Here is a 16911-nt window from a genome sequence, read left to right as displayed (position 1 = left end):
ATCCACCCCTCTTGGGGGGATCGTTAGTACACTATCGGGTGCATGGCCACTCAGCATCAGAGTGCTACAGAAAAGGGGTGGAACTGAAGGCACAGAGTCTCAAATTATATACTGTCCGCAATGCCATGGCCGATGCTGAGCCGCGCTGCATTCCCTGGTAGCGGAAAAGTCCTCCCAATCTACCTCTCATTACGCATACCTTATGTACCTCTTGCAGATATGTGGTCCCTCAGCAGGTGAGTCTGAGGGAGAGAGGTGCAACTGATGGAATGGGACACAGCTGTATCAATATATACCATGCATGACTTCATATATGGAGTCATGAGTGCCAGCAATGTCAAGTGGAGCTGACGTGGAGCCACAGCACAGCCCTTATGGATAAACTAATTAACAAGGCCAGACTGGTGCTGGAGAATAGATTTTTACCATGAGGAACCTGTGACAGAAAGGGCTAATGTATCAGGGAGACCATTACATAGAAGTATTTTGTTGTTGTTCTTCAAGGAAGAGGTCCTGGAGGTCCTAGCCATAAAGGTATGAGTCGGAGAACAATGCACGTCAACTCATTAAGGCAATTGATAAACATAACCTTTTTTCCCAATCTTCTTGACCACTCCGAAAGGTTGGGAGGCCTTCCGTGTGGCAATATGATGCTGTTCTAGCAGGCCCTTCCCTCTTGGAAATCAGCCTATGAGCGTATTGATCTGCAAACTAACAGCTATGGCCACCCAGCCTCAATACAGCACGGCCAATGACTTGGTCCTGAGCATGGCAGCAAGAGAGCTGTGTCAGTGGTGGCACTGGCTCTGGCACATATCTTCCCCCTCTTCTTCCTCTGTGCTCGTGCTGTTGGCTCTATCAGAGCACACAGGGCACTTAACTCCTGCTCATTATGTGGAGATTTTGTGGCTCATACCTTCTGATAGCCGCATGTCAATTTCACACTTTAAAATATTTTTTGACTAGGAACAGTAACTGGAGGACCACAACTCTCCATGCCCTTTGGGTTGCAGCTTGGGAGTGGATATAAAGAAGTTCACTTCATGGAGGAGTTTGCTCCTGATGGTCAGGTAGTCACTTTAGGACTTAGCTGAATGATTGCAGGATACCAGCCACGTGGTCCATCCCTTGCCTCTGAGGTTGTCATGGGTGCCATCTGTGGCAATTTGGGGCATTTTGCACTGTTATTGTGAAGTCTATTGGCACCTTGTGTTTGCCTGCTCCATTTTGCATAGCACTCTTGCTTGGGTGCCGTTCCTGGATGCGCATGTCAAGTTTTGCTGAAGACATCGGAACTAAGCTGCTGAATATGTCGTTTGATGCACTCAAACTTTTTGGTACCTGTGTGGACGAGGTGCAAGAGAATTTCAAAACTTTAAGGGCAACTGTCAATATCATCTTTCTCTCGAGGCAATGGCCTCTATCGCCCATTTTAATTTGTGGTTATGTATGGTCCGGGCCAACAGGCCAGGAGCAATTGTTGTCCCGATAGGGGCAGGGGTGTCACGAAAGCCAGGACCAGTGCATCTGTACTCCTGCGCCCCAACCACATAGCCCTGTTCTTTCACCCTGCAATTCACACTTAGATTTACACATCTCTGTCGGGAAAGGTTAAAGCTGTTTTTCAAAGACTGGGGGGGATCTATAATATCGAACTGTTGGGTTTGTTGTATCATGCCCCAGGGCTGCTTCCTCCCATTCCTATACAAGTCATCGCTCCTTGCCCTTATTTTCCATTCCCCTTCTGGAACCACTGCTCTCAGAAGAATTCACTCAGCTGCTACCATAAGGGAAAAGATTCAAATGGCTTGTATTCCCATTCAATCTAAATAAGCAAGAAAAGAAGTCTTGGAGCCATTTGCGACTCTTAAACCAGATTCTTTGAAAATAAAGGTTTAAGATGGGGACCCTTGCCCAGATCCTCTGAGCTTTGGAGTTGCAAGTTCTGCTCATCTCTGCAGGGCTCTTAATTCCACATCCCTGTCTACTCCTTGGTCTGCAATAGCTTTGTTTTGTGGTGGGAGGATCTCATTACCAGTTTGCTGTGCTCCCATTTGGTCTCACTGCCTCCCCGGAGTAGTCGCAAAGGTCATGGTGGTCCAACTTAACAGAGGGAACGTACATGTCTTTCCTTACTTGACAAGTAGCTTCTGCGAGTTGCAGTTGAGGATCTCAGGATGACATGTACCCTCTTTCATATAACTGTTTTTTCCATCAAACTAACAAAGGTCCTTTCTGACTCCCTCCACCTGAGACTAGTTAATTGAGTCAGTCAGGGATACATAGCAGGACATGGCTTTCGCTCCCCCAAGAGTGACAAGCATCCAGGACACAGCAGCTCTCTTGCAACCAGGGCTTCGACTGGGACTTTCTTGAAATTGTTTGGGCTCATTGACATCCTGCATCATCATAGTTTCAGAAGCTAAACTGTAGATGTGGTCACTGAAATGATCCCTGAGGAAGCAGTGTCCCAGCTCATAGGGTTCAGGGGGGGTCGTTATCCTGGTCTGCCCACAGGTATGTAAGGACCTATTTTTGTAGGCATCCACAATCAGCCTCCTTTGGGGGGCGTGGGGTGTTAGGCAGAATCCTGTGCAGTACTAGTGGCGACTCTGACTTCCAGCCCAAGAGTCTTGCCTTTTATGCGAAAATCCCCCATTCACAGAGCCTGGCTGTCAATCACGAAGCAGGGGGGTTGTCCGGACAACCACCTCAGCCAATCACAACAAAGTGCGACTTGGGTTTCCAAGGATACCCTGTGCAGGGGTGACTACACCCCTCCCTCACATTCAGCCCATCTAAACACCCAGGCGCCAAAAGGAGGGCTTCTTGAGAGAAGCCCGCCAAAAGACGGTGAACAAAGAAGGCAAACCTGGTTTGCCGCCAAAGTAAAACAGAAGAAGGACTTTAACAAAAAGAAATGGTGAATAAACCCGACCGGAGCCAAAGGAAAGCGTATTTGGTCAAGCAAGTTTATGTTCAAGGCGAATGTAATAGCCTGGAACAGTACCACGTTTATATAGTATAATCATGGTAGAAAAGTTAGGGTAGATACCACTGCCACGTCTAAATGTTAAAAGAGCAAAACAAATCTCAGAGAGGCACCGACAAAAAGGGATGGGGGTTAACCCTTTCCAGTACTCCATGTAAGATGCGGTGTACTGGGTCTATAGTTTTAAATGACTATGTAAAGTAAATGACAACTTTACCTGTTTTTTGGGGGGATAGTAGTCAGCCCCAGAAAAATGGAGTCAGGGGGAAGTCTCAAAGACAACCCTGTGTCACTGCACGGAAGGTGCTGTGTAACACACATAAAAGTGGGGTTCATTGAGTGGTGTCCTCCAGAGCCCACGATCACACAAACAGTAGAAATACACATGGCAAAACACATGTAAGAGTGGGAAAAATGCTCACACTCTTACCAAGTGGAAAAAGTAAACTCCAGAAATCCAGCAAAGCTGCTGGGGGACTCACTAGGGTGAAAAATTAGCCATAGAAGGAGAATTCTCCGTAACACTCGCCCCCCCCCCCCCCAGACTAAGGGACAGGACGGTTATAAACATCCTAGAGAGACCATCAGTATTTTGGTGGTGACTTCCTGCTCTCTGCTCAATGGAAAAATCAAACCCTTGCAGGCAGGTTGACCATCTGAGTAGTTTAGGGTTTTCCCCTTTCATTTGCATCAGCCATCTCAAGGGTTGGTGGTCAGTCTGAATAATGAAGGTAGAACCATACAAGTATGGCCTAAACCTCTTCAGTGACCACACAATAGCAAAACATTCACTTTCTATTGTTGCCCACCTTGTCTCAGGATGCTTTAACTTCCTGCTGATGAAACAAATGGGATGTTCCCTACCTTTCTCATCCAGTTGACTAAGGACTGCACCTATACCTACATTAGAAGCATCAGTTTGTACAATGATGGGTTGGTGATAGTCAGGAGCTCTTAGGACTGGAGCTTGACAAAGGGCTTTCCTCAGGCCTTCAAAGGCTTGATTGCACTCCTCATTCCACCTGACCTTTTTAGGAAATTTGGGAGAGGAGATGACATTCAAGGGAGAAGCTGTAGTCCCATAGGTCTCTATGAAGTTCCTGTAGTACCCAGTGAGACCTAGGAAGGTTCTCAATTGGGTTTGAGTAGTAGGGTTAGCCCAGATTTGTACCGCTTGTACTTTGCTAGGCAATGGCCTTATTTCACCTCCTCCTACCTCATGTCCAAGGTAGACCACTTTGCTCTGACCAATTTGACATTTACTTGCCTTTATGGTCAGATGGGCCTATTCAAGAGCCTGCAAAACATATCCTAGGTGTTCAATATGTTCTTTCCACGTAGGGCTGAACACTGCAATGTCATCCAAGTATGCCATGCATAAGTCCTCCATCCCATTCAGAACTTGATTGACCATCCTCTGAAATGTAGCAGGCGCATTTTTTAGTCCAAAAGGCATTACCTTAAATTGGTAGAGGCCTGCTGGGGTGGAAAATGCAGTTCGCTCCTTGGCATGGTCTGTCAGGGCTATTTGCCAATAGCCTGACGTTAGGTCAAATGTGCTGAGGTACTTGGCTGCACCAAGTTTGTCCACCAGCTCATCTGTCCTAGGTAAAGGAGGGGCATCAGTCTTAGTGACTGCATTTAGAGCTCTATAGTCCATGCAGAATCTCAACTCCTTGGATCCTGCCTTTGGTACAAGCACAACTGGGCTAGAACCCCGAGATCAAGCATCTTGTTGACCTCATTCCTTATATGGGTTCTTATATTGTCTGACATTCTGTACCGCCTGCTTTTCACGAGAAAAAAGTCACCAGTGAGGATATAATGCTGGCCCCAAGGTGTCAAGCCTTTTGAAAGTGAAAACAGGGAGGCAAACTGATTTAACAGTAATTTGCACTCTTCCTGCTAGTCAGATGTTAGACTGGAAGAGAGATTAACTCCTTCCACTTGCTCATCTAAAGGTAAGCCTCTGAGGAGGTCAGGCAGAGGTTCACTCTCCTCCTCGTCCTGGAGCCTCCTTAGGATTGTCTAAGTCCACCAGATAGTTCACCTCTCCAAGTGTACCCACAACTTTGAAGGGTCCTATCCATTTGTCCTGTACGACTCTCTGCCTTGTCGGTACCATAACAAGAACAAGCTGGTCTTGAGAAAACTCAACCATGTTAGCCTTCTGGTCATGCCAATGCTTGACCAGAGCTTGACCAGCTTTCAGGTTATCACTTGCTTCTGCCATCATGTGTGACATATCACATAGTCAGTCACTCTGACTGGGTTGGGGGAAGGAGCACTCTCCAACCCCTCCTTAATCAGGGCCAATGGACCTCTGACTGGATGGCCATAGAGAAGTTCAAAGGGGCTGTAACCTACTCCCTCCTGAGTGACTTCTCTATATGCAAAGAGAAGGCATGGCAGTAGAAGGTCCCACTTTCTTTTAAGGGTTTCTTCTAAAGCACCTATCATGCTCTTCATAGTTCTGTTAAACCTCTCTACCAATCTATTGGTTTGGGGATGGTAGGCAGTAGAGAACTTGTAGGTGACTCCACAGGTTTTACACATGGCTTGCATGTAGTGGGACATAAAGTTGGATCCCCTGTCAGATATCACCTCCTTAGGAAAACCTGATCTGGTAAAAATAGTGAGTAAGGCCTTAGCCACAGCCTGAGCCGTAACAGTCGTCATAGGTATTGCTTCAGGATACCTAGTAGCATGGTCTACTACAACCAGGATAAACCTGTTACCTGAAGATGTGGGAGGATCAAGGTGACCAACAATGTCAATCCCTACCCTCTCAAAAGGAACTCCCACCACTGGGAGAGGCACCAAGGGTGCCACATTCTTGGCTCCGCTCTTACCAGAGGTTTGGCAAGTGTGACAGCTCCTACAGAATTAGTCTACTTCTGAACCCATCTTAGGCCAGTAGAAGTAGAGAGAAAGCCTTTCCTTGGTCTTCTTAAAACTTAAGTGACCAGCCAAAGGTATCTCGTGGGCTAACTGTAGGAACTGGAGTCGGTTAACTAGAGGTACTACAAGTCTTTTGCAGTCTCCAGGGGCTGACTCAGTGGGTTCACTGTAGAAGAGACCATCTTCCCAGTGCAACCTATACTTTCCAGGCTCTGTCCCATTGAGCTGAGAAGCTGTCTGTAGGTGAAGACCTTCAAGAGTAGGATACTGTTTGTCCTCTGCTGAAGTCCGCCATGTTGGGTCCACCTTCTGCCAGTAAAGACTGCAGTTCAGGATGTTCAACAGGGTCAAGATCTCCAACCAGAGTAATATCTTCTTCTAGATCTGATTCCTCAGTATCTAGTTGAACCATACAGGGTTGAACCTCACACTCAACCTCAGCTGGTGGAGGAGTCACAGGTGTGACTTTGGACAGTCTTGGAGATGTCCTTCTGGGCACAGGGGTGCTTGCTGGTTTCTTGCTGGCAGACTTGGGTTTCCCCTCTGTCTCTTTCTTTCCTGCAATAGCAGTAACTCCGTCCTATGGACTTGGGGTGATAGTTTCTTCTATGAAGTCCCCAGGAGAGCCTCTCATGGTTCTCTCCCTAGCAGATCTTGTGAGCTCCTGCTTCCTTTTGCGGGGAGGCCTGGGGGTACTAGACAGAACTCCAAGAGTTTTAAGGTCTTTACCCAACAGTACTCTCCCAGGTACGTTATTTTGCACAATTACAGGTATTCTGACAGTCATGTCATTGCACTGGATGAGAGCTGGTAACTGGGAAACCATTTGCACAGGGCCTCCAGCTAACTTGGGTAGGTGTTTGGGTGCCTTAGCAACATCCTCCACCTTGAAAAAACATTCATCAAACACAGTTATGCCTGCTCCAGTGTATCTGATGGCAGGGGTCTCTTGACCATCCACAAGAACACTATCTTTATAATACTCTTTAGTATTATCTGGGATTGAGTTATAGGCATCTAATTTCTGTTGTTCCCAAAGACCCAGCGACACTAAAGAAACACTAGCTGAGACTCTCGTGGGCTCATCAGCTAGTAACTGAAAGTTTCCACTGGCTATAGGTACTTCATCCACCTGGGAGAAGGCTAAGGAGACCGTGTGGACCCCTGAAGGTTTACCCTTACATCTGGGATCCCCTTTTACATGGTCAGTTGACCCACAATCAAAACATTTACCAAATGCTTTAATGAATGGGGGTTTGTTCTGACCTCCATCTGGTTTGGGACCAGATGGTACACTAGCCTGATTCGGTTTCCCTTGTGGCTTACCCTGGTTATGTTTGGGGCCCTCTTTTGGATTGGAATTATTGGAATTCTCTTTGGTGTCTTTCATTGGCTGCTTTCCCTCATCCTTCTTCTGAGTTGCCCCAGAATCCTTGTGAGTAGCCCTATTGGCAACCCACAAGTCAGCAGCCTTAGCTAACTTCTTAAGATGTATCTTCTTTGAATCAGCCAAGTGCAGCCTAAGCTCAGGAGAGCAGGCATCATAGATTGACTCCAACATCACAAGATTCATCAAACCTTCATAAGTGTTCACTTTGTAACCCTTAACCCAACCATCTAAGTTCTTCAAACATTCACACACCCAGGTAGCCCAAGGGGTACCATCATGCTTTTTGAAGGCCCTAAACCTCTTAAGGTACTGGGAAGGTGTCTTCCCAAATCTAGCTATCAAAGCTAGCTTCACACACTCATAATCCTGCTTATCCTCCTCCCCCAACTCCATTGCAGCATCACTTGCAACAAGGGGAAGCCTAGAAAAAAGCCAAGGAATCGACTGATTCCCTGAGATACCCTGAATCCCATGTTTGTACTCAAACATTGCTAACCAATCCAAAACATCAAGTGTAGTCTCATACATACCAACCATGTCCTTTGGCATACAGGGTCTTTTAGGGCTGGAAGACCTAGAAGACTCTGGGAGAGAAGCATTTTCCAAAGACAATTTCTTCATTTCTAGAGCACGAGCCATCTTTATTTCTCTGAGCCTTAATTCTTGATGTTTCATGGCAATTTGTGCATCAATACGTTTCACTTCTAATTTAAGTCTCATTTTCTCTAGTGCAATAAACTCAGGGGTGAGCGTAGGACCTGTGGGGGTGCCTGTGGACAGAGGTTGTGCTTTCTGAGGAGGCAAGGGAGTGGTAGGGTTTCCTAACAAGGACTCATCTACTTCTTCTAATCCAATACTCTCAGAATCAGAAACATCAGTATCCACGTTTGCTGGAGGGGTAGGCCCTTCTGACCCACTCTCCAGACTTTGTTTTCCCAATAATTTAGCAACCAGTTCAGATTTCTTTCCTTTACCAGAGAGGCTCCTCTCTCTACACATGGTTCTCGGAACCTCAGCAGTATAGTTTAAGAGACTCTCTTCACTGTAGTTTTCCATATTTGACATGATTTTTCAGTTAACAGAATAAGTGGTGTTTAGCCTTGTGGTCAGTTGACCCAAGATAATAGCAGCACTCGAAGTGTAATCACTATACTTAAAATTCCCACTGCTGTACGCCAGTGTTAGGCAGAATCCTGTGCAGTGCCAGTGGCGACTCTGACTTCCAGCCCAAGAGTCCTGCCTTTTATGCGAAAATCCCCCATTCACACAGCCTGGCTGTCAATCACACAGCAAGGGGGTTGTCCTGGCCCGGACAACCACCTCAGCCAATCACGACAAAGTGCGACTTGGGTTTCCAAGGATACGCTGTGCAGGGGTGACTACACCCCTCTTTCACATTCAGGCCACCCAGACACCCAGGCGCCAAAAGGAGGGCTTCTTGAGAGAAGCCTGCCAAAAGACGGTGAACAAAGAAGGCAAACCTGGTTTGCCGCGCAAAGTAAAACACAATAAGGACTTTAACAAAAAGTAATGGCGAATAAACCCGACCGGAGCGAAAAGAAAGAGTATTTGGTCAAGCGGGTTTATGTTCGAGGCTAATATAATAGCCTGGAACAGTACCACGTTTATATAGTATAATCGCGGTAGAAAAGTTAGGGTAGATACCACTGCCACCAGCCAAGTCTAAATGTTAAGAGCAAAATAAAACTCGAGAGGCACAGACAAAAAGGGATAGGACTTAACCCTTTCCAGTATTCCATGTAAGATGGGGTGTACTGGGTCTGTAGTTTTAAATGACTAGGTAAAGTAAATGGCAACTTTACCTGTTTTCTGGGGGACAGTAGTCTGCCCCAGAAAAATTGAGTGAGGAGGAAGTATCAAAGACAACTCTGTATCACTGCACGGAAGGTGCTGTGTAACGCACATAAAAGTGGGGTTCATGGAGTTGTGTCCTCCAGAGCCCACAATCACACAAACAGTAGAAATACACATGGCAAAACACATGTAAGAGTGGGAAAAAGGCTCACACTCTTATTAAGTGGAAAAAGTAAACTCCAGAAATCCAGCAAAGCTGCTGGGGGACTCACTAGGTGAGGAAAATTATCCATAGAATGAGAATTCTCCCCAACATGGGGGTTGGCCCATACTACACCTGTGGCCATCGTCACCTTGGTGGCTCACACTTGATGGAAAAGGGGGTTTGTCTGCAGGATCTTCCAGTGAGTTTTCTGTGGAAACCAGGGAAGTCCTTCCACATTCTCTTGCTGGAACGCAGGGCAGTTTGTGTAGCATTGCTCACGTTTTCACCATCAATGTGTGGATCGACTGTTCAGGAATTTTGCTTGATGTAATTCCCTTCGGAGGCGCCCTCAGTGATGCACTGGGGATTCCCTGGGAGATGGACCTGATGTATGAATTCCCTCTTGCTTGCCATTTCCTTTGATGCAGAGGAGGTTGAATCAGAGTGGAGCAACAATGCTCTTAATGGCTCTGGACTACGTCTGAAGGACCTGGTATGCAGTCCTGCTAGGCATGCTGCTGAAATCTCCTTCATAGGACCATGGTAGGGAAGATCTTCTGACACATCCTTGTGGCAGTGTGTTTGACCGCCAACACCAGGACTCTGACCCTAAATACATAGCTTTTGAGAGGTTGAGGTACCAGGGTTGAGCTTTTTAAGGAGGTATTTGACAGAGGTTTTCTGCTAGGTACCCATACAAAAAGTTCTATCTGTCCTTGTCGCTGGTGCAAGTTAACAAGGTTGTGCCGTGGTGCGGCATGGGCCCTTGGTTGTGACCCACTGTCACGGCTTTGGTGTTCCTTCTTTCTTTACTGAAATCAGGATTCAGTGCTCATCTGTTCTTTCCATCTTTAAAAGAACACATTTCAGGGTCCCTTCTTTTCAGTCCCCATGGTTCTTCAAACTCTGAAGGCACTTACACATTGCTTTCCACCAAAACCATTTGTTGTTCCATTGTGGGGCCTTAATTTGCTTCTTAAATTATTGATGGACACTCAGTTTGATCCTTTACTTTCTTGTTGCAGACAAATGTGGGGTCTGAATTTTACCTTTGGAAAAATATTCTTCTTCCAGTTTTGTCCCCTCCTCCATAACCTTCTGAGACAGTGGAACATTTTCACAGAATGTAACCTAGATGAGCATTGAAATATTGTGTCAAGAACAGATTAATTCAGGATTGACTGCAACCTCTGTTCCCTCTTTCTGGGTCCTGTAAAGTGTGCAGCCAGTTTCCAAGCCGATCATCGGTAGGTGGATTGTACTATCTGTGCATGAAGACTTGCTATGAACTAACCCACAATGAAAATCCAGAGGCACCCATTTGAAGGTCATGCAGCAACTTTTACCCTTCACAATCCTGCTGGAAATCTACCCAGCAGCAACGTGTGCATCCCTGCACACTTTCACCAAATGCTACGACCTTAACACACTTGCTGGAGCAAATGCAAGAGTCGGGTGGTCGGTGCTTGAGGCGTCCGTGTATAGAGATGCTTTCTCACCTTTTCCTGCCTTTAACTGGTTAAACAGCATATCTTTGGGGTCTTTTGAAAATGGTATATTAGATGAACAAGTTGCTTACCTTTTGTAATGTTCTTTCTTATGGTTACGTTAATTCCTTCCAAAGATTCCTAATCACCCGCCTACCCCTCGAAAATTGACGTTTTTACTGAGAGGACCTTCTATTACCTTTTTGCTGTTGGAACCGGGTAAAACCTTGGAGCTGAGAAAGATGCATTGGTAGCTCAGAGTGTGCGTCTAGATACAGATGACATTAGGTGTGGCACAAAATAGCACTAAGGAGCTAGGGTAGAGATAGTGGGAGCTCCACAGTGCCAAATTGTGGTACTGGCCTTTTGAAATATTTCTGCACCAGACTGCGTCTGAAAGGGATTTTTTCGCATCAATATCACATCCTTCAGAAAGAATATTACCAAAATTAAAACAATTTGTTAATCTGTCCTTTTGTCTGGAAGCTCAATTAACGTAGTTTGTATTGAAGAAAGTTTGTCTCAAATGTTAAGTTTACACAGGCAATGCTCTTAACTGGATATACACAAATAGGTTGGTCAGATAATTCTCTCCACTCACCAGCAACACAAACCCCCCCAATCCTTTTTTGTTCAGCACTTCTGCATTACATTTCAGGTGGCTTGACATTGACCCATTTGTTGATGTGTTTTGCGTTTGGATTCAAGGTTTTTATTTTTTAAATGCATTTGTGGAAGTTTGAATTGGTAGTAGTATGTTTTGTTTTGTGCTTAGGGGGATCTCACTGGTTATTCTTGGTGTGCGTTTGTCTCTTAACTGTTTATCTTTAGTGTTGTAAGTGAATACAACCCCATGTTTTGAATTTTCCGTTCATTGTTAAATGCTACAGAACATTGCAGCAAAGTGTTGTACTATCTGTTTTGTGTGAAATAAATTTAAATTAGGCTCTAGGCGCTGGAATGAAAACCCAGTGTCCATTTCTCTTAGAACACTGATTTCCCCTAAGAGGCATAGAGCTGGGCAGAACATTATTGTGGAACTCCAGCAGGATTTATTTTCAATAAAAGTCAGAAATCTCACTCACACCATGCCTATCATTTTAAAGCCCCATGGAAGGTTTAAAATGAACTTTGAAAAGCTCTTTTTTTAGGTGCTGCTCAATCCATGACCATTCCTGTGTGAAATCTATGGTGCTTGACGCTGGGACTCACTCAACCAGTCCGACTCCTATGACTATGAGGCAGGTGAATTACGGCTGTAAGAGCACTATGTGCCATGTCTGGAAGTTAAATGGAATTTTCTTATCAGTGCCAAAGCACGTTGAAAGTGCATTTTAAACCTCAGTAGGGCGGTGCAATTGAAACAATAGCCCCGCTGAGGTGGTACAAGTAGCGACTTCTTATTAGAAAAAAATACCCCCTGTTGTTCCACCTAAAACTGTTTTTGTCCATTACTAAAAATTGAATCCTACCAAATATGGGTTTTCCATTTTTTCTGTTTTAGATGCTGAGGACTTGTTCACTTCCAGATCTTAGCAAGCTTTTCACAACATTTGTGGATGATGCTCCTGATGTGGGTGATGGGCAAGAGGAGGACAGTCTTGAAATAGAAGACATAGAAGATGAGCCACTGAAAGAAGAGGAGGAGCATTCCGATTCGGAAGACACGTAAGCATGCATTTAATAACATTAATAACATGTATTGCATAGCAATACCTAAGAACTCTAACCTTGGTTTTTTAGTAGACTTCCCTTTTCCAAATGCATGTAAAAATTGTACACTATAACCCGTACCAGGTAAAAATCTTTACAGCCTTGGAACCTTGTTTTTTTAAAAGTCTCTAGCAGGCTTCACTTGGCTCACTTTTGGTTCAGACGTGAAATAATGAATGCCATGAACTGAGCTGGGGTTGACAATGGCTGTTAACATTTGCAAAGCAGTCTGTTAACTGAGATCAACAAAAATACACAAGTTGGTATCTCTTCGATATGGTTTTCTCCATATCCTTCATAGTCCCAAATATTGAGAATTTATTACAGAAAAGTAGTTTGGTGACAACATTTTGCCGGAATGAGATGATTATTTTCTCCAGAGCAAAAATACAGAACGATGTTTACTTTATGTATGAGAATTAGCCACAATGAAAGTGTTACAATTTTGTAAAATTGGCACACACACAAAGACATAAAAAGGTGGTTTATCCCTAGAGGAATGTTACCTTTTTGGCAAAGTTATGTATACATAATGAATGATCCTAGGTGGAAAAGGGACACCTTCTCTCCATACAACAATGAAGAAAGAAAAAGCATGAAATAAAGTGTTGTGCCTCCTCCTTGTAGAAGCACACCTGTGACTTTGTTACTAAATGAACATTACCACAACCAACATGACTATTATGAATAGACACCTCTGGAGGCAAATAATAATTTGGGCACCTTCCATTGAACCGAAAAGACTTGTCACAGAACCTCTGGCTGTCACTATGTGCTTTTCGTCTGCAAATGTATGTAAGCAGTGTCTGCCGCCATACGTTAGAAAAGAGCCAAATGGTCAGAGTAGCTGATATCTTGAAGAGATGGATTACACCCTCATAGAGTGTTGGAACCAACACACTTCATTGGGATTGCTGGCTTCCTGCTGGAAAGGTGACACATCTCCGGGAGAGCCAAGTCGTTTGTGGATTGCTGACGCTACAGGAGTGAAAGAGCCATTCCACCCACAGATTGTTTATCTAGCAAATCTCCAGCGCAGCTTATCTTCAGAAACTTCTCCACCACTAGGGGGTGCACCTCAGCTCTGCATCAGCTCCGCTATGACGTCGGAGCCAGTATGTAACCATGCGCTTCATCCTATGACCTCAGTTCCTTTTTTCCGTTCACTCTGTTTTCTTCAGGGACACCACTACTTCGATTTACTGCATCAGGCTGAACCCCGTGAAAGCCTCCGGCTTAACGCTCTGCACAGATCAATGACGACAGATCTGTCTCCAGCAACTACCAGATTTGTTTATACTGTTTGGGGGAGAAACATGACCCCCATGACTGTGGATTGTGTCCATGCATCCTAAGGCTCTTCAGGAGTGTGCTGAGATGCTCATAACCTTTTACCATAAGGAAAATGATGACAAGAGGACTCGTTTGAGGACCGCAGGCATGAGGCGGAAGACGGCAGTACTGGTCCTGGCCCGAAAAGAAAAAACCACACGGTAAGAGGTCATGCTCGTGCAGCAGTTCCTCTCAACATCACTCTTCGAGGGGATTGGGTCCTCCGACGTATTCCATATCTATGACATGTAATCACCACAGCTGTGCTGCTTCGGAAACTTTTTTCTGCGTCCTGCGTCGATGCGCTGTCGTCGAGGACCTCGTCCGACGTCATCCGATGTGATAAGTAGGACGCACAACGCCCGTAGCCTCAGTTCCGTTTTTTCCACGAACGTGTTGCTTTGTGAATCTCGGTTAACGCCTCGGCTCTTTGGAGTTCTGTTCTTCTCGGTTCTTCGAACCTGTTCGTTTTTGTGAAAATCCTTCGTGTGAAGATGTCTTCTACTTCGTTTTCGACCCCGCGTCCGGGCTTCAAGAAGTGCGGGGAGTGTGGGTCCAAGATGTCGGTGACGGACTCGCACGGCACCTGCCTGTGGTGCCTCGGGGAGGCCTACGACACGGATGACTGTATCGACTGCCAGTCGCTCACGTCCAAAGCCTTACGCGAACATAAGAAGAAGTTGTCGGTAGGTCGGGTGTCCAAGCCCCGGAAGTCGAAGTCTGCGGGGCTTTCGACGGATGATTCGAGGGGTGACTCTCTGCGTCATCGTCGGAAGTCTCATGGGTCTCCTTCTAGGAGTCGGTCTCGCCACTCCTCAGCCTCTTCGAGGCATTCTCGGAAGCGCCGACACCGGTCGTCTTCCAGGTCCTCTTCGGAGGACTCTGCCCGGCACGTCGCTTACCCCACCAGCCGTGCGACACCGGAGGAATGGGCTTCCTTCGGGAAGAAAATGCTGGCGATTCTTGAGTCGCAGGGTACTAAGCCGTCCGAGTGGGGTCGGTCGTGAGAGGTCGAGAGACACCGCTCGCAAGAGTGGTCGGCACGAGTCACGGGAGAGGTCCCGTTCGGACAAGGAGACTCGTTCTCGACGTACCCGTTCCAGGTCCCGGTCCTCGACGCGTTCGAGACCGTGTGCACCTGTGAGGTCTTCGAGGAAGACATCGACGTCTGAGGCGTCGACAGACTTTCTCGAGGCTCCGAGGAAGTCGTCGAAGCCGGCGACGTTCAGGTCGTCGAAGGACACGCTCGGGGCTCCGGCTTCGAGGGCTGTGTCGACGCCGCCGATGCTGGCGGCGCTGCATCTGACGTCGACGCCGATCCTCTCGGCGCCGATACCTGTTCTCTCGACGCCGGCGCCGATTCCGTCGACGCCATCAACGCCTTTCGTGTCTGAGGTACCCCGTGGCACGGGGGAACCCCCTAGGAAGGCTCTGGTTAAGAGCAAGCACTCTCGGGTGCCTTCTTTTCGCCACCTGGAATATATTTCAGAGGCGGATGAGGATTCTGATGGCCTGGTTCCTAGTCAGGTTCCAGATGAAATTGTCTCGGGCCATAGTCAGTTTGACGATTTGAGGCAGTCACTGCATGATGCCAGTGGACTGGACACCTCTCCGGAGGTGGAGTTTTGTAGGCCTGAGCCTTGCTCTCATGCCGATTCCTCGTACCGGCGCCTTATGGCGAGGGTTTCTGAGTACTTGGGATGGTCTGCTCCCCCAGGGGAGTTTGTGCAGGATGATCTAACAGACATCCTTGATGTTGGTCCCCCAACTGACCTGGTACTGCCGTTCCATATGGCTTTACAGAGAAGGGTGGCGGCGGCTTGGACTGCTCCAGAGAGTCTCCCGGCGGTGGGCAGATCCTTGTCGCGAAAATACCGTCCAGCCAGTAGCGACCCCTGCTACTTGACCAGGCACCCCACTCCGGAGAGTTTGGTGGTGCAGGCGGCCACGGCCCCGGCAAAGCAGGCGTCGTACCCTACTATCCCTCCTGATAGGGACGACAAACATTTTGATGGCTGGGCGAAGAAAGTGTTTTCTTCTGGTGGTATGGCGCTTCAGGTGGCCAACTCCATTTGTGCCTTGTCTCGTTTCACACACACTCTGTGGAACTGTGTTGCGTTAGCGGCTGAACATATTCCCGAAGGGGACGAACTGGATGGTTTCCTTGCTATGTTCCAGGATGGTAAGGATGCCATGTGTGAGTCCGTTCAGTCGGGTTTGGACTTAGCTGAATGCGTCAGTAGGTCCATGGCGGCGAGCACCGTGATACGCAGGTTTGCGTGGTTGCGGAAGTCGGGGTTTGCTCCTGATGTGCAGTCCTGGCTCCTCAACATGCCCTTTGACGGTGAACACCTTTTTGGCAGCAAGGCTGACGAGAGCCTTGAGAGGTTGCAGACCTCAAAAGCTGCAGCGAAGTCGTTGGGCGCTGCAGTTCGCCAACCTCCGCCTTTTCGTCCTAGGGGACAGCAGTGGAGGGGTGGTTCCTTTCACTATTACTCGTCCTTCAGTAAAGCGAGAGGAGCTGGCAGTCAAAGAGGCCAACGCAGGGGTACCAGAGGTGGACGACAGGGTACCCGTGGTGCCAAGGCCGCTCGGGCAGTTGCCTCTTTGCCCTCAGGTAACGCCGCAGCCGCTCCCCCTCAGTCATGAGGCCATGTCCCATGGTTCGCCGGTTGGGGGAAGGCTGGCGCAGCATCTTGTAGAGTGGCAAGCCATTACTTCAGATGTGTGGGTTCTGGAGATCATAACCCACGGCTACTGTCTTCCCTTTTGGCACAGGCCTCGCGACAATCCACCGGGGAACCTCTCTTTGCAGAGTCCGGATCCACTCCTTGCGCAGGAAATTCAAGCCCTGCTGGAGAAAGGCGCCATAGAACTGGTGCCTGTAGCGGAGAGGAACAAGGGATGGTATTCCCCTTATTTTTAAATTTCGAAGAAAGACGGGGGATTGAGACCCTTCATGGACTTGCGCGCTTTGAACAAACTCCTCAGGAAGGACAAGTTCAAGATGGTTACTCTCTCTCAAGTCCTCCAGGCCCTTCAGCTTCAGGACTGGTTGGTGTCACTCGACCTCAAG

The 16911-nt window shown here is 47.2% G+C and overlaps 1 protein-coding gene across 4 annotated transcripts in view; it reads left to right on the top strand.

The window, feature by feature from the left end:
• NEK1 (NIMA related kinase 1) overlaps positions 1-16911 on the top strand; it is a 2768493-nt gene that overhangs the window by 2504737 nt on the left and 246845 nt on the right. For all 4 annotated transcript variants that reach the window (XM_069631399.1, XM_069631400.1, XM_069631397.1 and 1 more), the window contains one exon: positions 12295-12458. In XM_069631399.1, the coding sequence (XP_069487500.1) occupies positions 12295-12458 (164 nt within the window). The remainder of the gene's footprint in view (positions 1-12294; positions 12459-16911) is intronic.

This window comes from Ambystoma mexicanum, chromosome 6q (genome assembly GCF_040938575.1).
Source record: "Ambystoma mexicanum isolate Mex_15411 chromosome 6q, UKY_AmexF1_1, whole genome shotgun sequence".
In the NCBI taxonomy this organism is placed as follows: Eukaryota; Metazoa; Chordata; class Amphibia; order Caudata; family Ambystomatidae; genus Ambystoma; species Ambystoma mexicanum.
The sequence above is the reverse complement of the archived record's forward strand: the minus strand, read 5'-3'. Positions and strand labels throughout refer to the sequence as shown.